Source organism: Capricornis sumatraensis, chromosome 22, assembly GCF_032405125.1.
Source record: "Capricornis sumatraensis isolate serow.1 chromosome 22, serow.2, whole genome shotgun sequence".
In the NCBI taxonomy this organism is placed as follows: Eukaryota; Metazoa; Chordata; class Mammalia; order Artiodactyla; family Bovidae; genus Capricornis; species Capricornis sumatraensis.
In genome coordinates, this window is record NC_091090.1 from 10,491,246 (window position 1) to 10,515,084 (window position 23,839).

Below are 23,839 nucleotides of genomic sequence, written 5' to 3' on the forward strand. Positions count from 1 at the left end.
AACCATGCCAGTCCACCCATTCCACTCTCACCAGGACCCAGTGGAGTGTTAGCATGTCCATTTCACAGATGGGAAAACTAAAGCTCAGAGCAGTTGTAGTACAAAGCCTACTGTAAACAGTTGTTTGAGCTGGGATTCAACCTGGCCCTAACTGACTCTGCAATTCAGAGCCTTCATGAGATTCCATGAAGATTCTTTGAAAACAAGCATCATTTGAAATTGTGCAATTTTAAAGGAGGATACAATATTTTGCCCATAAAAGTTATCAAGTCAATCAAGAAACCTAAAACACTCCTTTGCAGCCAAAGATGGAGAAGCTCTTTATAGTCAGCAAAAACAAGACCAGGAGCTGACTGTGGCTCAGATTATGAACTCCTTATTGCCAAATTCAGACTGAAATTGAAGAAAGTAGGGAAAATCACTAGACCATTCAGGTATGACCTAAATCAAATTCTTTAGAATCATACAATAGAAGTGAGAAACAGATTTAAGGGACTAGGTCTGATAGAATGCCTGATGACCTATGGACAGAGGTTCGTGACATTGTATAAGAGGCAGTGATCAAGACTATCCCCAAGAAAAAAGAAATGCAAAAAAGCAAAATGGCTGTCTGATGAGACCTTACAAATAGCTGTGAAAAGAAGAGAAGCGAAAAGCAAAGGAGAAAAGAAAATATGCCCATTTGAATGCAAAGTTCTACAGAATTGCAAGGAGAGATAAGAAAGCCTTCCTCAGTGATCAGTGCAAAGAAATAGAGGAAAACAACAGAATGGGAAAGACTAGAGAACTCTTCAAGAAAATTAGAGATAGCAAGGGAATATTTCATGCAAAGATCGGCTCAAAAAAGGACAGAAATGGTATGGACCTAACAGAAGCAGAAGATATTAAGAAGAGATGGCAAGAATACAAAGAAGAACTGTACAAAAAAGATCTTCATGACCCAGATAATCATGATGGTGTGATAACTCACCTAGAGCCAGACCTGGAATGCGAAGTGAGTGGGACTTAGGAAGCATCACTATGAACAAAGCTAGTGGAGGTGATAGAATTCCAGTTGAGCTATTTCAAACCCTAAAAGATGATGCTCTGAAAATGCTGCACTCAATATGCCAGCAAATTTGGAAAACTCAGCAGTGGCCAAAGGACTAAAAAAGGTCAGTTTTCATTCTATTCCCAAAGAAAGACAATGCCAAAGAGTGCTCAAACTACCGCACAATTGTACTCATCTCACACACGGGTAAAGTAATGCTCAAAATTCCCCAAGCCAGGCTTCAGGTATGTGAACCGTAAACTTCCAGATGTTCAAAATGAATTTCAAAAAGGCAGAGGAACCAGAGATCAAATTGCCAACATCCACTGGAACATCAAAAAAGCAAGAGAGTTCTATTTCTGCTTTATTGACTATGACAAAGCCTTTGACTGTGTGAATCACAATCAACTGTGGGAAATTCTGAAAAAGATGGGTTAAAAAAAAAAAAATTACCTTCTGAGAAATCTGTATGCAGGTCAGGAGGCAACAGTTAGAACTGGACGTGGAACAACAGACTGGTTCCAAATAGGAAAAGGAGTACGTCAAGGCGGTATATTGTCACCCTGCTTATTTAACTTCTATGCAGAGTACATCATGAGAAATGCTGGGCTGGAAGAAGCACAAGCTGGAATCAAGACTGCCAGGAGAAATATCAATAACCTCAGATATGCAGATGACACCACCCTGGTGGTAGAGAGTGAAGAAGAACTAAAGAGCCTCTTGATGAAAGTGAGGGAGGAGAGTGAAAAAGTTGGCTTAAAGCTCAACATTCAGAAAATGAAGATCATGACATCTGGTCGCATCATTTTATGGCAAATAGATGGGGAAACGGTGGAAACAGTGGAAACTATTTTTTTGGGCTCCAAAATGACTGCAGATGGTGACTGCAGCCATGAAATTAAAAGACGCTTGCTCCTTGGAAGGAAAAATATGACCAACCTAGACAGCTTATTAAAAAGCAGAGACATTACTTTGCCAACAAAGGTCCATCTAGTCAAGGCTATGGTTTTTCCAGTAGTCATATATGGATGTGAGAGTTGGACTATAAAGAAAGCTGAGCACCAAAGAACTGATGCTTTGAATTGTGGTGTTGGAGAAGACTCTTGAGTCCCTTGGACAGCAAGGCGATCCAACCAGTCCATCCTAAAGGAAATCAGTCCTGAATATTCATTGGAAGGACTGATGTTGAAGCTGAAACTCCAATACATTAGCCATCTGATTCAAAGAGCTGACAGATCTGAAAAGACCCTGATGCTGGGAAAGACTGAAGGCAGGAGGAAAATGGGATGACACAGGATGATATGGTTGGATGGCATCACCTACTCAATGGGCATGAGTTTGAGTAAACTCTGGGAGTGGTGATGGACAGGGAAGCCTGGTGTGCTGCAGTCATGGGGTCACAAAGAGTCGGACACAATTGAGCAACTGAACTGAACTGAAAGAGCATTTTTTTCCTCTTTCCTCTCCCTTAAGTAACTGTGTTAAAAATTATATACTTAATATCAGGGTTATTGATAGTAATAGAAGATAGGAGAACAGCACCAGGGTTGGCATAGAAAGAGTATTCCCATGCAATCACAATAACAGTTTACATGGTAAAGTCAGTGTACTTTAAAAAAGACTTTTTCACAAAATCTAAAAACAAAAAATGCTGGAGAGGGTGTGGAGAAAGAACCTTTTTGTATTGTTGGTGGAACTATAACTTGAGATAGCCACTATGGAGAATAAGAAGAGGTTCTTTAAAAAACTAAAAATAGAACTATCACAATGACCCAGCAATCCCACCACTGGGCATATACCCAGAGAAAATCATAATTCAAAAAGACACATGTACCCCAGTGAGTGTTCATTCCAGCACTGTTTACAATAGCCAGGACATTGAAATAACTTAAATGTCCAATGACAGATAAAATAAAGAAGATGTAGTGTATATATACAATGGAATATTCCTCATTCATAAAAAGGGACAAAACTGAGTCATCTGTAGAGACATGGATGGACCCAGAGACTGTCATACAGAGTGAACTAAGTCAGAAAAACAAGAACAAATATTAAAGTATATATGTGGAATCTGGAAAAAGAACTGGTATAGATGATCTTATTTATGAAGCAAAAATAGAGACACAGACATGGAGAATGTACAGATACCAAAGGGGAAGGCGGGATGGGATGAGTTGGGAGGTTGGGATTTATATATATATATATATATATATTTATATATATATATATATATAAATATACATGTCATATATGGATGTGGGAGTTGGACTGTGAAGAAAGCTGAGCACTGAAGAATTGATGCTTTTCAACTGTGGTGTTGGAGAAGACTCTTGAGAGTCCCTTGGACTGCAAGGAGATCCAACCAGTCCATTCTGAAGGAGATCAGCCCTGGGATTTCTTTGGAAGGAATGATGCTGAAGCTGAAGCTCCAGTACTTTGGCCACCTCATGCGAAGAGTTGACTCATTGGAAAAGACTCTGATGCTGGGAGGGATTGGGGGCAGGAGGAGAAGGGGATGACAGAGGATGAGATGGCTGGATGGTATCACTGACTCGAGGGATGTGAATCTGAGTGAACTCCGGGAGTTGGTGATGGACAGGGAGGCCTGGCGTGCTGTGATTCATGGGGTCACAAAGAGTCAGACACAACTGAGCGACTGAAATGAACTGAACTGAACTGATACTATTGATACTATGTATAAAATAGATAACTAATCACCATCTACTGTATAGAACAGGGAACTCTACTGATGCTCTCTGATGACCTAAAATGGGAAGGAAATTCAAAGAAGAGGAGATATATGGATACAAATAGCTGATTCACTTTGCTGTACAGTAGAAATTAATACAACATTATAAAGCAACTATAACTACTCCAATAAAAATTTTGTAAAAAAGATTCTTAACAAGATTTCTTTCTCTTTCTCAAAACACACAGACACACAGACACAGATACACGCACACATTTACACACACATATAATGCTTTTACTCAAAGAAAAGCTATTATATTAATGTCACAGGATACTACTGTCATTAAATCTGACTAAGCAAAAGCTATTTCCTGGAAGAAACTAATTTTGACTCAAATTTAAAGAATGAAATATTCATGGTGAGTGTTGAAATAGGAAGATGCAGAGAGGAAATTCTTAATAAGCATTGGAAACATCAGGAGAGAGATAATAAAGGCAGTGATAAACACGTAATATCCCTTAGCTGGGCAGGGTATGACTGCGAAGAAATGGCAAGGAAAGTGACGCACGGTGACACAGTAAATTCTACTTGTGTAATGAAGGAATATAACATACTGAAATAATCGTGACTCTGTAACTGCTATTAGAGATTTGGATAGGAACATTCGATTTAAAAAATCCTAAAAGGTTTTGCTTTGTGTCTTTCATTAAATAAGTGGAGGTACCTGGAGAGGCACCATGACTTGTTCAATCCATAACTAGTTAGCTATCAAGCCGCCAGCACTTTGATTGCACCCATCAAGTCCCAGGAAAAGTCCCCATTATCAGCCACCTTCACTTTGCGGCAATGGGGCCACCCAGTACTTAAGTTTCTGTTAGTATTCAGGATCCTGAGGCCATAACAGACACACCCAGGAACGGTGACTCAGGGAGCAACCAAGATCTAACTCAGGAGATGCAGGTCTGAGCAACTTGGGAATCACGCTGCCCTAATTCTCACTAGATTCTTGCTTATGTGACTTCTCCATATTTCACAAGAGTAAGAGTCACATTTCACAGAAGACACTAGGCTAGAATTAAGAAACAGAAAAACCAGCAGTATCTGCTTAAACATTTACATATTCAAGATGATCATGTACACCTGTGGCTGATTCATGTCAATGTATGGCAAAACCAATACAGTATTGTAAAGCAAAATAAAGTAAAAATAAAAATTAAAAAAAAAAAAAGAAATGATGACTTTATGGATATCTACTGTTGAGTAGCTAGAAGAAAAGTGACTTTAATGAAAGATGACTTTTCAAAGTAATTAGAGGAGACATTTTCATAAGAGGTATTCATGGTAATTAGGAATAAATGCATATATCATCTTGGGAACACTTCTTGAGAGACAAATAATTACCTGGGAAAAGTCTTGCTAGACGCTATCAGACTTTATAAAGTTGAACCAAATATAATTATGTCAACCATACAGTGACATAAATAGAAGGAGGTTAACAAAGAGCCAGTAAATGAAAATAAGATCTTCTTAGGGCATAAGGTGCTACCTACAACTGGATTTTCTCATAGGAAAATTCTCAAATAATCAAATTTGCAAAAGAAAAAGAAAAGAAAACATCTTTCTGAACAACTTGTAAGTGACAACAGGCAAAAATAAAATGAATAAATATAAATCTATGAATCCTTGAAATGCTATAAAGATTATATTCTGCTTATAAAAGCAGAATGATTCAGAGATAAAGCAAATGCAATAAATTAGCAAAGTTCAAAACCAAAATATTCCCAGACAAGAGAGATGAGATATAGCATCATTTTTATTTCCTTTCTCAAGGGACTGGAAGGTTGGTTTGGTAGTTATGATCGGACTTCAAATATTTGGACCTCTAAGAAAACTGCAAATGGAGTACGTCAAGGCTGTATATTGTCACCCTGCTTATTTAACTTCTATGCAGAGTACATCATGAGAAACGCTGGACTGGAAGAAACACAAGCTGGAATCAAGATTGCCGGGAGAAATATCAATAACCTCAGATATGCAGATGACACCACCTTTATGGCAGAAAGTGAAGAGAAGCTAAAAAGCCTCTTGATGAAAGTGAAAGAGGAGAGTGAAAAAGTTGGCCTAAAGCTCAACATTCAGAAAACGAAGATCATGGCATCCAGTCCCATCACTTCATGGGAAAGAGATAGGGAAACAGTGGAAACAGTGTCAGACTTTATTTTGGGGGGCTCCAAAATCACTGCAGATGGTGACTGCAGCCATGACATTAAAAGATGCTTACTCCTTGGAAGGAAAGTTATGACCAACCTAGATAGCATATTAAAAAGCAGAGACATTACTTTGCCGACTAAGGTCCGTCTAGTCAAGGCTATGGTTTTTCCTTTGGTCATGTATGGATGTGAGAGTTGGACTGTGAAGAAGGCTGAGCGCTGAAGAATTGATGCTTTTGAACTGTGGTATTGGAGAAGACTCTTGAGAGTCTCTTGGACTGCAAGGAGATCCAACCAGTCCATTCTGAAGGAGATCAGCCCTGGGATTTCTTTGGAAGGAATGATGCTAAAGCTGAAACTCTAGTACTTTGGCCACCTCATGAGAAGAGTTGACTTACTGGAAGACTCTGATGCTGGGAGGGATTGGGGGCAGGAAGAGAAGGGGATGACAGAGGATGAGATGGCTGGATGGCATCACTGACTCGATGGACGTGAGTCTGAGTGAACGCCAGGAGTTGGTGATGGACAGGGAGGCCTGGCGTGCTGCGATTCATGGGGTCGCATAAAGTCGGACACAACTGAGCGATTGAACTGAACTGAACTGAAGAAAGCTGCTTTTGAATTCTTTTTATTATTTTGATTTTTTTCTATTAAATGACATTTATTTCATAAGCAGTTTATCTCATTTGCAAACAGAACTGTGAAAACAAATTAAAAACCTTCTCTGAGATCGTTACTGGGTTCAGCTATGCTGTTTCCTTGCATTACTTGTTATTACCTCATAGCTCCATTGTCTCATAACGATTAAGAAAAGAATTTCCATAGACTTCCCTGGTGGTGAAGAAGTGGTTAAGAATTCACCTGCTAATCCAGGGGACATGGGTTCGATCTTTGGTTTGGGAAGCTTCCACATCCCACAAGGCAATTAAGTCTGTGCCCCGCACTACTGAGCTCCGTGCACCCCAGAGCCTGCGCTCTGAAGCAATAGAAGCTGCTGCAGTGAGAAGCCCACTCAAGGCAACCAGAGAGGAGCCCTGCTCATCGCAACTAGAGAAAGCAGGCCAGCAGCAATGAAGACACAGCACAGGCAAAAATAAAATCAAAAAACAAAAGAATTTCCCCAAGAAATGTGGAAGCAAGAAACTTTATTCCATCCTCTAAAATAAACATTATTCAAGTACTTTATCTGAAAAAAAAAAAAGATAATCCTCTTTGTACATTTCATCCTCTCATGACAATTCATTGACAGTTACCAGTAAAGAGAATTCATCCCCTGAAAATAGTTCAGAAACAAGAAGTTTATTATGATAACTAATAGGCTAGAATCTGAAGGTTTACAAGAGCCTAACTCAGCTGCTGAGTCATGAAAAGCAGGCAGAATATTTCAAAGGCAACGTGTTTTGACAAGCTACGATTTCATAATAATATTTATTTTCTTATTTTAACATTTTTCACAGGACCTATGGGCAAGCAGTACAAAATTGTTTAAAAATGTGGTCAATAACTCTGTCTTCTCTGGAGTATTGGATCCTTCAAAAATCTTTAAATTAACTTTGTGACATAGCAAGAAACTTCCAAAATACTCACACAACATACATCCCATATACTTATAGCCCATTTGGCCAAAATATGTATTAAATCTGGTAAGAAACAAACACATTCTCCAATGCTTTTGGGAAAATAACAGAAAACCACTAAGTTATCTACTGCAATTTATAGTCAATTTCATTTTACTCAACTTATAAAGTTCAAATAATTCTTTCTTTGAATTCGGAATGGATATATGTATGCAGGGCAATATACATACCTTGGGTAAGTATAAAGGTAAAGTTCTTCCTTATTTTATGCCACTTGGAATTGATGAAAGAGAAGCAAAGCATCATATTATGGTTTTACAGTTTGGACTTTGAGATCCTTGTTTGCTAATTCAAGTGGGAATTCCCAGCAAACAATGACCAGGCAGAGGATATTACATTTAAAGGTTTACTAAATAAACAGCTATCACATTAGAACAAAAATACATCAGAAGCTCATGACTGATGTTCAGTGTCCAGTGAGTGCTCGCCTGAGAACTCAAGCTAGCTCCTGAATTTCACTTTGTATCACAGATGTGCAGTGCCCCAAAGGAAACTGTCTGGGGTTCAGGCTGATGAACTAATAACTGCAAAGATTAACATAATGAAAATATGAAGCTTCACTGATGCATTTTTCAGTTAATACTGTGGTTCAGAAACATACTGTCTCCCCAAACAGAAATTCACAAATATTACTACTTGGTATTTGTTATATTACCTATGAAGTGAAAGTGAACTGAAAGTCATTCAGCTGTGTCCAACTCTTTGTGACCCCATGGACTACGCAGTCCATAGAATTCTCCAGGCCAGAATATTGGAATGGGTAGCCTTTCCCTTCTCCAGCAGATCTTCCCAATCCAGGGATCTAACCCAGGTCTCTTACATTGTAGGTGGATTCTTCACCAGCTGAGCCACAAGGGAAGCTCTATATTACCTATACATGGACTCGTATATACTGAACTAATATATTGAATTTATATATAAATTGAATATCGAGAATATCGAGTTGTGCTGTTTTACAAAATACAACTGTAGACTTTGTTTACAGAGTATAGAATAGTCCAGTTTTAAAAATTCTCATAGTTCAACTTATTCAGTGAAAGTCTAGATACCTACCATGTGCCTGATTCTACAGCTAATTTTTAACAACTGGAATAGATGAGTGTTTTCTTAATGTAATCCTGCTAAAGGGGTTAATACGAGTACAAAGTCAGCTTATTTGAGCTTTGAAGATCTAAGGGGGAAAAACATCACCTTACTTTGAAAAGCCTGCATGTGACATTGGTCTTGAAACATTGTGTCTGCTTAATGAGAACTAGAGATTCTTAGTTTCCTGTCTTGCAAACTATCATGTCCCTGTGGGTTTCAAGGAATCTAATACATCTGTACTTCAAAAAAGCACACTTTCCCAAGCATCTCTGTGTCTTATAGACATGAAAGAAAGCAATGCCAGGTATGTCTGCATCCCAAATTCCTTTTAGTTCTAAATTTCTACACTGTATAGTATACATAGAGAAGTATCCATAGATGTACACAGCATGTATATGTCCACTGTGTGGATCACAATAAACTGTGGAAAATACTTAAAGAGATAGGAACACCAGACCACCTTACCTGTCTCCATGAAACCTGTATGCATGTCAAGAAGCAATAGTTAGAATCTGACATAGAAGAAAGAATTGGTTCAAAACTTGGAAAGGGGTTTGTCAAGTCTGTATATTGTCACCTTGCTTATTTAACATACATGCAGAGTACATCATGTGAAATGCTGGGATGGATAAATCTCAAGCTGGAATCAAGAAGGCTGGGACAAATATCAACAACCTCAGATATGCAGGCAATACCACTCTAATGGCAGAAAGTGAAGAGGAACTAAAGAACCTCCTGATGAAGGTGAAAGAGGAGAGTGAAAAAGCTGGCCAAAAACTCAACATGCAAAACACTAAGATCATGGCATCCAGTCACAACACTTCATGGCAAACAGATGCAGAAACAATGGAAACAACAAATGACTTCATTTTCTTGGGCTCCAGAATCACTGCAGACAGTGACTGCAGCCATGAAGTAAAGACATTTGCTCATTGGAAAGAAAGCTATGACCAACCTAGTTAGCATATTAAAAAGCAGACATCACTTTGCCAACAAAAGTCTGAATAGTCAAAGCTATGTTTTTTTCCAGTAGTTATGTAAGAATGTAAGAATTTGACCATAAAAAAGACTGAATGCTGAATAATTGATCCTTTTGAATTGTGGTGCTAGAGAAGACTCTTGAGAGTCCTCTGGACAGTAAGGAGATCAAACCAGTCAATCCTAAAGGAAATCAACCCTGAACATTCATTGGAAGGACTGATGGTGAAGCTGAAGCACCTGATTCAAAGAGCTGACTTATTAAAAAAGAACCTGATGCTGGGAAAGACTGAAGGCAAAAGGAGAAGGGGGTGGCAGAGGTGAGATGGTTAAATAGCATCACTGACTCAATGGACATGAATTTGAGCAAACTCAAGGAGATAACAGAGGACAGAGGAGCCTGCTGTGCTGCAGTCCATGGGGTTGTAAAGAGTCAGACACTACTTAGCAACTGAACAACAACAACAATACAGTATCCATAACTAAGAAATAGACACCTCATAGTTAACGATCATAATCTTTTGTTTATATATTTTAAAACTCAATAAACAACTTCAGAAATCGTGTTGTAATGTGCAAAACACCTATCATGGTGCTGAGTACATAGAAAGCTCTCAATAAACTTTATGATATTAATTAAAAAATATTTCTACAGTTTTGTCTGAGTTCTATGATAGAATTTCTGAGATTGCTAAGCCAATTTAAATATTTCATAAAGAAAACAGACACCCTAACATGCTAAACACCTCAGAAAGTTACTTCAGAATTTTACATTAAGCCTGACTAAATACTGTTTACACAAAACTCAGGAAGTAAATAAGAAAATCTATGCTTTATTAAGTGAAAGGGGAGAGTAAAAAAGTTGGCTTAAAGCTCAGCATTCAGAAAAAGAAGATCATGGCATCTAGTCCCATCACTTCATGGAAAATAGATGGGGAAACAGTGGAAACAGTGTCAGACTTTATTTTGGGGGGCTCCAAAATCACTGCAGATGGTGACTGCAGCCATGAAATTAAAAGACGCTTACTCCTTGGAAGAAAAGTTATGATCAACCTAGATAGCATATTGAAAAGCAGAGACATTACTTTGCCGACTAAGGTCCGTCTAGTCAAGGCTATGGTTTTTCCTGCGGTCATGTATGGATGTGACAGTTGGACTGTGAAGAAGGCTGAGCGCCGAAGAATTGATGCTTTTGAACTGTGGTGTTGGAGAAGACTCTTGAAGGTCCCTTGGACTGCAAGGAGATCCAACCAGTCCATTCTGAAGGAGATCAGCCCTGGGATTTCTTTGGAAGGAATGATGCTAAAGCTGAAACTCCAGTACTTTGGCCACCTCATGCGAAGAGTTGACTCATTGGAAAAGACTTTGATGCTGGGAGGGATTGGGGGCAGGAGGAGAAGGGGACGACAGAGGGAGGATGAGATGGCTGGATATGGACATGGGTCTGAGTGAACTCCAGGAGTTGGTGCTGGACAGGGAGGCCTGGCGTGCTGCGATTCATGGGGTCGCAAAGAGTCCGACACGACTGAGTGACTGAACTGAATGAACTGATGCTTTATTCAAGCGATAAATAGATTCAAGAGATTAGATCTGATAGAGTGCCTGAAGAACTACGGACAAAGGTTTATAACATTGTATAGGAGGCAGTGCCAACACCTTCCATCCCCCCCACCACCCCCGCAAAAAAAAAAAAATAAAGGCAAAATGGTTGTCTGAGGAGGCCTTACAAATAGCTGAGAAAAGAAGAGATGGAAAAGGCAAAAGAGAAAAAGAAAGATAATACCCATCTGAATGCAGAGTTCCAAAGAATAGCAAGGAGAGATAAGAAAGCCTTCTTAAGTGAACAATGCAAATAAATAGAGGGAAACAACAGAATGGGAAAGACTAGTAATCTCATCGAGAAAATGAGAGACACTAAGAGAATGTTTCATGCAAAGATGGGCACAATAAAAGACAGAAATAGTATGAACCTAACAGAATCAGACCACTCCAGTACTCTTGCCTGGAAAATCCTATGGACGGGGGAGCCTGGTAGGCTGCAGTCCATGGGGTCACTGAGGGTCAGACATAACTGAGGGACTTCACTTTCACTTTTCACTTTTATGCATTGGAGAAGGAAATGGCAACCCACTTCAGTGTTCTTGCCTGGAGAATCCCAGGGACGGGGGAGCCTGGTGGGCTGCCGTCTATGGGGTCGCACAGAGTCGGACACGACTGAAGCAAGTTAGCAGCAGTAGCAGCAACAGAATCAGAAGAGATTAAGAAGAGTTGGCAAGAATACAAGAAGAACTATACAAAAAGGTCTTAATGACCCAGACAACCATAATGGTATGGTCAATGATCTAGAGTCAGACATCCCGGAGTCTGAAGTCAAGTGGGCCTCAGGAAGCATTACTACAAACAAAGCTAGTGGAGGTGATGGAATTCTATTTAGCTCTTTCAAATCCTAAAAAGTGATGCTGTGAAAGTGTTGCACTCAATATGCCAGCAAATTTGGAAAATTTAGCAGTGGCCACAGGACTGGAAAAGGTCAGTTTTCACTCCAATCCCAAAGAAAGGCAATGCCAAAGAATGTTCAAATTACTTCACAACTACACTCATTTCACATGCTAGCAAAGTAATGCTCAATATTCTCCAAGCCAGGCTTCAACAGTATGTGAACTGAGAATTTCCAGATGTTCAAGCTGGGTTTAGAAAATGCAGAGGATCTCCGAATCAAATTGCCAACATCCGCTGGAACAGAGAAAAAGCAAGAGAATTCCAGAAAAACATCTACTTCTGCTTCATTGACTACACAAAAGCCTTTGACTGTGTGGATCACAACAAACTGTGGAAAATTCTTAGAGAAGGGAAAACAAGACTATCTTCTGAGAAGGGAATACTTTCTCACCTGCCTCCTGAGAAATCTGTTTACAGGTCAAGAAGCAACAGTTAGAACAAGACATGGAACAATGAACTGGTTCAAAATTAGGAAAGGAGTACGTTAAGGCTGTATATTGTCACCCTGCTTATTTAACTTACATGCAGAGTACATCATGTGAAATGCTGGGCTGGATGAAGCTCAAGCTGGAATCAAGATCGCCAGAAATATCAACAACCTCAAACATGCAGATCATACCACTCTAATGGAAGAAAGTGAAAAGAGCCTCTTCATGAGGGTGAAAAGAGGAAATTGCAAAGCTGGCTTGAAACTCAACATTCAAAAAACTAAGATCATGGCATCTGGTCCCATCACTTCATGACAAATAGATGGGGAAATAATGGAAACAGTGACAGATTTTATTTTCTTGGGCTCCAAAATCACTGTGGACTGTGACTGCAGCCTTGAAATTAAGTCACTTGTTCCTCAGAAGAAAAGCTATGACAAACCTAGACAGCATGTTAAAAAGCAGAGACATTACTTTGTCAATAAATGTCCATCTAGTCAAAGCTATGGTTTTTCCAGTAGTCATGAATGATGTGAGAGCTGGACCATGAAGAAGCCTGAGCACCAAAAAATGATGCTTTCAAATTGCAGTGCAGAAGACTCTTGAGAGTCCTTTGGACTGCGAGGAGACCAAACCAGTCAGTCCTAAAGGAAATGAACCCTGAATATTCATTAGAAAGATGGCAGCCGAAGCTCCAATATTTTGCCACCTAAAGCAAAGAGCCAAGTCATTGGAAAAGACCATGAATCTGGGAAAGACTGAAGCTAGGAGAAGTGGGCAACGGAGGATGAGATGGTGGGAAGGCATCATTGACTCAATGGACACGAGTTTGAGCAAGCTCCAGGAGATAGTGAAGGACAGGGAAGCCTGGCGTGCTGCAGTTCATGCAGTTGCAAAGAGTCAGACAGCACTGAACAACTGAACAACAACAAAATGTTTTATTTACCAAAATAAACTATATCCAGAGAAAGAATTAGGGCTCTGTGCACTTAGGAACAAGGAAAATTTTCCAAGATTTACTAACCACAGATTTCCTTTCAGAGATTAAGGAGAAGTTAAATGATTTAGATTATGAAAGCATCAAATCATCCCATTTCCAGTCCATACAGCTCAGATATCATGTATGAAGCTCTCTCAGATGTATGAACATGGTGAAGAGAAGGAAATCTCCACCTGCAGCAGGGACGCAACACCTGATCTCAGAAACTTGCAGCACGTGAGAAGTACAGCCTGCCTATATATTCATATGTGTATTTCCTGAAAGTAACAAGCATGGTCTATACATGTAGAGGTTCTTATTAATGTATGTATCTGTTATACCACATATCTCCAACCCCTGGGTCACGGGTTGCTACCAGTCTGAGGTCTGTTAGGAACCGGGCTGCACAGCAGGGGGTGCGTGGAGGGTGAACACGTGACCCTTTGTCTATATCTCCAGTCACTCCACATTGCTCACTTTACAGTCTGAGCTCTGCCTCTTCTCAGATCAGGAGTGGCATTAGTTCTCAGATGAGCATGAACCCTGCTGTGAACTACTGGGACCTAGATGGCTCGTTCCTTATGAGAATCTGATGCCTGGTGATCTGAGGCAGTGATGCTAGCACTGGAGAGCAGCTGCTACTGTCTCCCGTCACCCCCAGATGGGACCGGCCAGTCGCAGGAAGACAAGCTCAGGGCTCCTCCTGATTCTGCATTATGATGAGTGGCACGATTATTTCATTATATATGACAATGTAAGAATTACAGAAAAAAAGTGCACAATAAATGTAATGCACTGAAATCATCCCCAAACCATTCCTCCCGCCCCCTCCATCCTGGCCCGTGGAAAAACTGTCTTGCACAAAACTGGTTCCTGATGCCAAAATGGTTGGAGACAGCTGTATTGATACTACTCTGGTGATTTCCCACGTTTCAAATCTTTCATCTAGAGATAGAAATATTACCTTTCTTGCTTCTTTGATCATCTTCCGAATGGTTTCCTTAATCGTAAGCAGTTGTGCTCTTGGTGGATGAAAGAGGAGCTCAATGTGCGTCCCCCCTAAGAGTCCAGGCATTACATATGGCCAGCCTAAGTCAAGATTTGGGGCTTCCACGTCGGACTCCACAGGCCAGTAAGTCCCTGAAGATGACGCATCATCGCAGGAATTATCAGGACCATGTGCCGTGCTTTGTGCAACTTTTTGAACATTGTTCAAAATGTAATTAATTTCTTCCTCAGCTAGAAAGTCTGATACTCGTTCCTTGGCAAGAAATTCTTTGTATGCATCTAACCCATGTTCAATCAGCGTGTCCACAGCCACTCGGTACCATTCCTTATAGTGAGGTTCAATGTAATTGTCTGATTTACACTCATCATTCAAGGAGGAAAGCATTGATGAGGACTCCATGCTTGCAAATCTTTGACAAGGGCACTTTCAAATGTCCATTCGTGAAGGAATGAGAGGTATCTGGATGTCTAAAAAGAAGAAAATCAAAGTCAGAATTTGGAAATCAAATGTCTTAAAATCCTTGTCAACTGTTATTTCTACATTTACTTATTTTTACTACCGGCTCAATATGACATACATTTTCTATTCAAAGTGGCATTAATAATACCACAATTCACAAAATCCCAATAATTATTATGGTATTATTCACATAATACCATAATCCAAATAAGTTCAACTGATCTCCTTTTACAGATTCCTAGTTGATAAATCCCTTCCTAAGATACCTCTAACTTTAATTTCTCATCTAAGGAAATATACCTTCCTCCTCTGACATTCTGAAAGCCCATCCTTCTTAAGTTTAATCTGGGATTACACACGGTATGATTAGAATCAGAATAAAACCAACGCCTGGTCAGCCATTTATATAAATCTTTACCAAGTGCCTGTTAAGCATATATCCTGATGAAATATAAAAAGCTCAAAACACTTGCCTTCCAGGGATGTATAAATAAGATGAAGAGGTGAACAATACATACAAAGCTGTTTGTTACCACTTTGAACAAAGACATATACTGCTAAGGGCCAAAACAAGTACTGTGTGTAGTCAATGCTTTCAGAATAAAAGCAAGTGGAGATCAGTATGGAATAGAAGAGATGCATTATGGATAGCCTAGAGAGGAGGTGGGCTTCAGCTGAACCTGGGACGATGAGTAAAAATATGATCAGATGTCAAGAAGGAATATTTTCGTCCCACACAAAAACGTAAAACATAAGCAAAAGCACAGAACACGCGTGAGCTTGGTACATTCAGAGCTGGTTTAAAAAGAAAAAAAAAGACAACTTGGTCTGCTGGAAATCAGGATGCTTGTGTTAGTGGCAGGAGATAGAGGGGGATAGACCAAATGGAGCCAGGTGTGGAGGCCCATGGGAGACTGTTGTGATTCAGCAAAACTTGTGCCTAAGACAATTAGTCTGGCAGTTTCAGGGGAGTAGAGGAGGGATAAGGAGCTGAGAGAGCCCTTCTCTTTTCAAACACCCAGTGAGGACGTGACAAGAATATTCAAGCCATGGTGCAAAGCACAAACTTGAAATCTGATGGCTTGACAGCATACAGGTGATAAAGAAATTCAGGGCATCAAAGACAATTCAGATTTCTCTTAGGAAGGAAAATCTGCCTACCCAAGCCCACGCACCACCCCTCACAATGCCCACAAAGAGCTATTAATTCCCTCACTCTCTGTGTCAGATGCCGGACTGGACCTTGTGTCCGTCCAATCGGGACTTCCGATGTGAAGGCTTCTGAAGTCACAAGCTCCACTGTGTGGATGCAGACAAAGAGCAGCTCTACGATGTGCTACACGCACTCCAGGGCTTTTCTGGCTAAAATCGTCTTCATCAGTGGCCCTGCCGTAGTCGTCAGTTTTCTACTTCACTCAGCCTTCCCGGAAAGCTAATCTGGAAGCCATTACCATTTATTAACTCCTCACCTGAAGATCCGTAACAAGAGTCACTAACCGTAGACAGAAGTCATGGAGGAATGGGCAATAAACAGGGCCACAGTTCTGCAGATCCAGTGTACAGTAAGCAGACTGAGGAGTGAGCGGGGTTCAGGGTACCTTACTTCACTATTTCATGGACACAGATGGAGACAAGCCTGCCTCCATCCCTAGGCTTGGAGGTTTTACAGAGAAAATCGAGTAGTAATGAAACCTAAACATTAAATCTGACCTAAGAAAAGAAGAGGACACGTTGCTTTCAGTCTCCTGGAGGATCCTCAGCTTGAGCCATAACTTGACCAAAGCCAAGGCAACTGGAACTGTCCCTGGGTCCCGGGACCATCATCATCTACGCAACAGGGCATCGGAGTTCTGGGCAACACAGTCTTCCTGCCTCCTATGGAATTATGGTGCAGTTTTGGGGTAACATGCCCTCACTCCTCCATGCACTGGAGGAATAAGGACTAAGCTGCCTGCTAGTCTGATAGATAAGCTATAAAGAAGTAAAATTTGATGATTTTATTACCTCATTACATCCAACTTAATGTATGGACATGTACCAGGATGTTAAGAAGGAAACTTTCATAAATGTCTCAATCTTATATAGGTGCCCAGGGGTTCTCAATAGGAGAGATTTGATGCCACCCCCACTCTAAGCACGAGCAATGTCTGGAGATGTTCTTAATGATAAGGATGTGTGGGGAGGTGTGTTACTGCCACGCGGTGTGTAGGGACCAGGGATGCTGCGAAGTCCATGTCAACCCACAGAACAGCTGCCCACAGTAAGGAATTATCTGGTCCAAAATGCAAATGGTGCCAAGGTTGAGAAATCTTCATCAAGTTGCTCACTTCCTGTGCATAGTATTAAACTACTAAATAGTGACCTTTGCAGTGTTCATTAAAGATCTCTTTTGCACATTAACACTCATTTATTAACAAAGATATAAGGTTTTTATTTGTTTGACAGAATGAATTAATCTGATCAAAGTTTAGTTTCCTAAGGTTTAGTGTAGTTTTCATTTGATAATTCCAGTCCATGAAGGGACAAACATCCAGTGATCACAGGAGGTCACACAGATCGTTTGTAATTATTAAAAACAGTAGGCAACTGATGACTGTTCATAACAGTCCCAGGCCTCCTAAGCACTCATTTTTAAACTTTTAAAATTAACTTCTGAATTCCTAAAACATGCGATGCTACCTGCCTATTCCATCTGGAAATCAAAATGCATAAAGTGCTTTAAAAAAACTGGATGCTTGGGGCTGGTGCACTGAGACAACCCAGAGGGATGGTACAGGGAGGGAGGAGGGAGGGGGGTTCAGGATGGGGAACACATGTATACCTGTGGCAGATTCATGTAGATGTATGGCAAAGCCAATACAATATTGTAAAGTAATTAACCTCCAATTAAAATAAATAAATTTATATTTAAAAAAATATACTCAATTCATTTCTGAGCTTTACCTATGCAAATATATACACTGCAACTATTTTTGAAAACTTCATTCTTGAACTATGTGTAAGCTGAGAAATCACAGAGATCAGAGGGATTATGAAAGTAAAATAAAACTTGGAGGACACATAGGAAAAATTAATTATGAAGGTAAAAACAATTGGAAGTCAGAATAAAAGTGAAACCCTATAGGACTAATCAGGAGCAAAAGCAGATACGATGCAGAAAAAACACACCACAGGAAAAATACAACAGCCAGTTAAGTACTGAAGTTGAGATATGATGTATAAGAGTTAAGATAAGAAATAAATACACTTGATTTGTCCTGCTGGAGAGAAGCTATCCTTCCACCATTGTCTAGAGATCTACTCATGTATTGCAAGAGCTGTTTACAGGGGGGTATTAAAAATATGAACCATCTACATAAATGTTAATGGGAGAGAGCAAAGCAATGGCCCCTACATAAAGAGCCACAGCAAGATAGCGCCTGCATTTAGTTATAGACTCAATACAGCACTTTAAGAGTTCAGATGCTAAATATTCGAAGGGTTATATTTGAGGACAAAATGAATTGGGTATGCCTTTAAACACAGAAAAATTTAGCATCATTTAATTAACAACCATTAAAAACTCTTAGAAAGTATATTCTTTTCACATACTATTTCATGTATATTCTTTTCACAGGCTAGAGTTAATGAGAAAAGAAAAATAAAATCTCTCCATGATATAAAAGCTGAGGAGACTGTTTGGCTCATCTATTATTTGACTCAGTCCAGAAAAAGAGACTTGCAAAACACATGATTCAAATCCAGACCCCCAAACCACCACATACTGCATGTGCTATCACACGTTAGGGTCACTGTAGGAAGTATAAATTCCAAAAATGAAATCTGTAAATACAAAATATATAAACAAGGTATAAAAGAATAGATTTCAATGTGTGGGCCACTCTAAAATACGGTTCGGACATTTCAATTATAAAACTAAATATACGACTAACACAAGGCAACAGCTTCACTCCTAGGGTTGATCTGAGAAATGGAAACTTACCTTCACACAAAGATTTGTACATGAATGATTACAGCAGTCTTATTTATAACAGCCCCAAGTTGGCAACAACTCAAACATCTTTTGCAGTTGAGTATTATACAAACTGTGGTACCCTCATAACTTGGAGTTTTCATCAGCTATACAGTGAACTAACTTCTGATGCCTGATCAACCTCTATGGACCTCATGAAAGTATGCTGAGTTAAGAAGGCCAAAGCCCAAAGACTACGATACAGACTTACAGTTCTGCAAGATATAACCGCTGCCTGAAAGGAGGGAAACTGTAAAAGATAACAACCAATTTCTCTGTATTATTTCCCTCAACTTCATGCAAATCTACCATTATCTTAAAACAAATTGTGCTCACTAGCAATTTCACCTGCCTTGAATAGAAAACAAAATAAAAATAACATATAACTGGGAGGGTGAGAGCTTGTGTTCAGGGTCACACCGCTAGGTTTAAAACCTGCTTCCCAATTCACAGTCAATTCCCTACCTATAAACTTTTAAGTTATGAGCTTTCAAAGATGCGAATGTGTGTTCCAGCAACATCAGGGTGGGTGAAACTGCAGCTTGCCCTCTGATTGTGTTAGCTGGGTACCTAGGGTAACTTCGTTTGACTTATGAACAAATAGGATCTGCAAATGGCACTCTTGGAATGGAACTCATTTGTATGTAGGGGACTTCCCGTGTTGCGAAGTTCATGGACAAGTGACCTGCGCACACAAACAGTCTGTGCCTGTTACCGAATGCAAGTTTGTGTTCCTGATCCACAGTGAGGTCAAACAAACTGAAACATCGGAGTTTGGAGGAAGGTATATTGCAGGGCTCTGAACAGACAATGTGTGGTTCCTGCTCAAAAACCCTGAACTCCCTGAAATGCTTCAGCAGAGCATTTTTAAAGACAGGTGAGGCAGAAGCATCTCAAGGAATGTATCATCTGATGTACAAATCTCTGATTAATGGTGAGGTACCAGTATGATGTCACAGGAGTTAACATTATCAGTCCTCAGGCTCCAATAGGTCTGGGGCTATATACTCCTGGTCATCAATTTCTTTCACTTGGTGGTGGCTTTTAGCATCTGAAAATCTTGGGAAAATACAAGATGCTGTTACGGTGGAGGTACTTCAGAGAGGTGCTCAAGCAGAAGATATGGGGAGGGGTCTGTCCCAGGAAGGCCCCATAGGTCCTGCTCAGCTACATGTCCATGACATTAAGTCATTCTAAGAAATAAATGAGGCAAATGCCTGTGAAGTATACTAGCATTCCTAGTTTACATTTTAACATAATGTTACAGTATAAAGATATAAAACATTTGGTCACAAAAGTCTTTTAGGATTCAAAAGAAGGCAGAATCTCTGCCATCCCATCAGCAGTGTTAACACTGTTTCGTCAACTGTAGTATTAAGCCAACAGCTAAACCTAGTCTCCATTGCTTACAGTTTCTGATCACAGAACGATCATTGGAAAGACTTCTGAAATAAGAGGTTGGTGGAAAAATGCTCCAAGGAGAAATTACAAGGTTCTTAAATAACAGATAGTCTGAGGTTATGATTAGCTCATGGGCAAGCGACTGGCCCCAAATCAGGATTTTGGCTGAAAGGAATCCCAGAGAGATAACCATTGCCAATGTCCCCAATGTCCTGTTACCAACTTCAGTCTTAGGCTGTTTCTATTCAACCAGTGCAGATGACACCACCCTTATGGCAGAAAGCAAAGAGGAACTAAAGAGCCTCTTGATGAAGGTGAAAGAGGAGCGTGAAAAAGCTGGCCAAAAGCTCAACATTCAAAAAATGAAGATCATGGCACCTGCTCCCATCACTTCATGACAAATAGATGGGGAAACAATGGAAACAGTGACAGACTTTATTTTGGGGGGCTACAAAATCACTGCAGATGGTGACTGCAGCCATGAAATTAAGAGACGTTTGCTCCTTGGAAGAAAAATCATGACAAACCTAGACAGTGTATTAAAAAGCAGAGAAATTACTTTGCTGACAGAGGTCCACATAGCCAAACCTATGGTTCTTCCAGTAGTCATGTATGGATGTGAGAGCTGGACCGTAAAGAAAGCTGAGCAATGAAGAATTGATGCTTTTGAGCGGTGGTGTTGGGGAAGACTCTTGAGAGTCCCTTGGACTGCAAGGAGATCAAACCAGTCAATCCTAAAGGAAATCAATCTTGAATATTCATTGGAAGGACTGATGCTGAAGCTGAAACTCCAATACTTTGGCCACCTGATGTGAAGAGCTGCCTCATTAGAAAAGACCCAGATGCTGGGTAAGATTGAAGGCGGGAGGAGAAGGGGATGACAGAGGATGAAACAGTTGGATGGCATCAGTGATTCAATGGGCATGAGTTTGAGCAAGCTCCGGGAGATGGTGAAGGACCGGAAGCCTGGTGTGCTGCAGTCCATGGGATAGCAGAGATTCAGACACGACTGAGCAACTGAACAACAACAGTGCTGTCATGGATTCAACTGAGTCCTCCAAGAAAATATGTTCAAGACCTAACCCTCAATACCAATAAATGTGATCTCATTTGGGAACAGCGTATTCTCTGCAAGACACAAGACATAGACAAATACATGGGATAACTCCAAGTGATTGAAGAGGCAGAGATCGGAATCCTCGAGATTACTGCCAACACCAGACCAAAGAGAAAGTCATGAACAGATTATCCCTTAGAGCTTCCAAGAAAACAGGGTCCCAAGGACACCAGACTATTAGCCTCTAGAACTATGAGAGAATAAAGTCTATTGTTATATGCCAAAATTTGTGGCGTTTTGTTACAGCAGCCCTAGAAAGCTAACATAAACACACATAGGATTATTTTTATTTGTAAATTTTAAAAATGCCAAATAAAGGAACTTAAAAAAATAAATTTACCCTTCATAAATGATTTCAATTGATTTTTAGTGTGTTATTATAAAACAAGTTTTCTGACATAACTTCAACATTAGGCAAATTTCTTTAAGGGACATTTAATAGTCTTTCAAATATTGAGGGAAAAGATACTTCAAATCACTCTTTTTAGAGCGGGCATTGACTCTATGATGTGCATCAAAATGTTTGCTTATAGAAGATGAAAAATGTTTTATAAAGGCTTGTTTCAGAACATCCTTGACTGATAAAATCGTAATCTACAGTGGACAACAGTTGAAAATAACTTAACTTTTCTTTCTTCAAATTTTTCAGTTCAGTTCAGTTCATTCGCTCAGTCGTGTCCAACTCTTTGCAACCCCCTGGACTGCAGCACACCAGGCTTCTCCGTCCATCACCAACTCTGCCAAGATTATGCTTCACTTTGATTTTAAGAAATTTAAGATGACCATGAAAACATTAAAGAAGCTACTACTAGATTTAAAATTCACTATAATAATCTGCCAAGGGCAATCAAATACCTAATTGTGGCAACCCAACATACTAAGATTCTAAGCTGACTTCATAATAACACTTAGGACAAAATGGCCAATAGTGCAGGTCACAGGCTTCCACAGAGCAAGCCAAGGAATTCAAGCTCCTGTGGCACACGCTGTGTGGGTGCAGACTTGCCCACAAGCAGATATGCCCATAAGGCATACGCAGTTAGTGCGGGTGCAAATGCCTCCATACGTGGTCGTCAAGAGAATCATCCATCTTATCAAACTCACGAAAAGGACAAAACTAAGCAGCTGCAACTCGTTCTATAAATCCTGATGAAAATATCATTTGCTCACTACCTAATCATTTCTCAGTTTCCTTAATCTCTTTTAACTGGGGAATAGCATGGCGATCACTTGCACACCAAAAGAATTCCAAGGTTTGTTTCTTATTGGCTGCTCTTCTATATACTGGCATCCCCAGTCTAAACTATAGTTCAAATGTAAGAACATAAAGACCATGACAATAAAACATAGTCATTTATTATATTTGGAAAGATTTATTGAGTAATTCCTGTAGAGAAATGTGTAGGAGAAAGAATAAACACTTTACTGAGAAAACATGCACTTAATAGTCAAACTGCAGAGAATTACTCTATGCATGGCTTAAAATGAAAGAGAAATTAAAGCAAATTACTCTTGGACCAATATCTGACCTATTCCTAAATTGTGTTTTATTATGATATTAGTACACCAAAAGATCCAAAGAATGGAACAAGGTAACCCTAATTGGTTGCATCTTGTGCGAAAAATGCTCCATCTCAGCCTGGTCCTGACCAATGTGTGTGACAATTATTTGTACCAATAAATAGAAAAACGTTGATACAGTTTACAGAACTGAACAACATATATGTTAGAGGACAGACTCACTATTCAAAATGATCTTACATAGTAAGATAATAAATCAATTGATTAGGATAAAACCCAATACAAAAAATTTTAAAGTTTAAGTTTACATTAAAAACTAGTTCTATAAGCACAGGATAGAGGAGGGTAGGGGTAAGATTATGTCATGAAGAATATTTGAAAAATGGAATTGTTCATCCAAAGAGAACACAAAGAGAGACATATTAGGGTAATCTTTAATTACATGAAATAGGGAAGGAGAATGGTTTTAAAGGCACACGACAAATCAGAGGTTGGTTCAGTGACCCAGAGTGGGAAAAATAGCCTAGGATTCGACTTCTGCTCTACCACATACTTGTTTTTGGTTACTGTCATTTCTTGACTCCAAACCTCATGTTCCTGTACTGATGGCAAAGGGTTTCTATAAAAGCCTTACTATCTATCTGCTACAAATGGTGAGGCAGTCATATAGGATGGATTTTACTTAGTAATAAGTCTCCATTTTTTTTCTTATTTTCTGCCTGTGTAGTCTCTTTCTGTATGTATTCAGGCAAAGGACACATTTTTTGGACAGAGTCTTATA

General features: G+C 39.7%; 1 protein-coding gene across 1 annotated transcript in view; it reads right to left on the bottom strand.

The window, feature by feature from the left end:
* The window catches only part of FAM83B (family with sequence similarity 83 member B), a 69,934-nt gene extending 54,987 nt beyond the window's left edge, over window positions 1–14,947 (bottom strand). The window contains exon 1 of the mRNA XM_068961164.1: window positions 14,504–14,947. Coding sequence (XP_068817265.1) covers window positions 14,504–14,947 — 444 coding nt within the window. The remainder of the gene's footprint in view (window positions 1–14,503) is intronic.
* Between the last annotated feature and the right edge of the window lie 8,892 nt (window positions 14,948–23,839).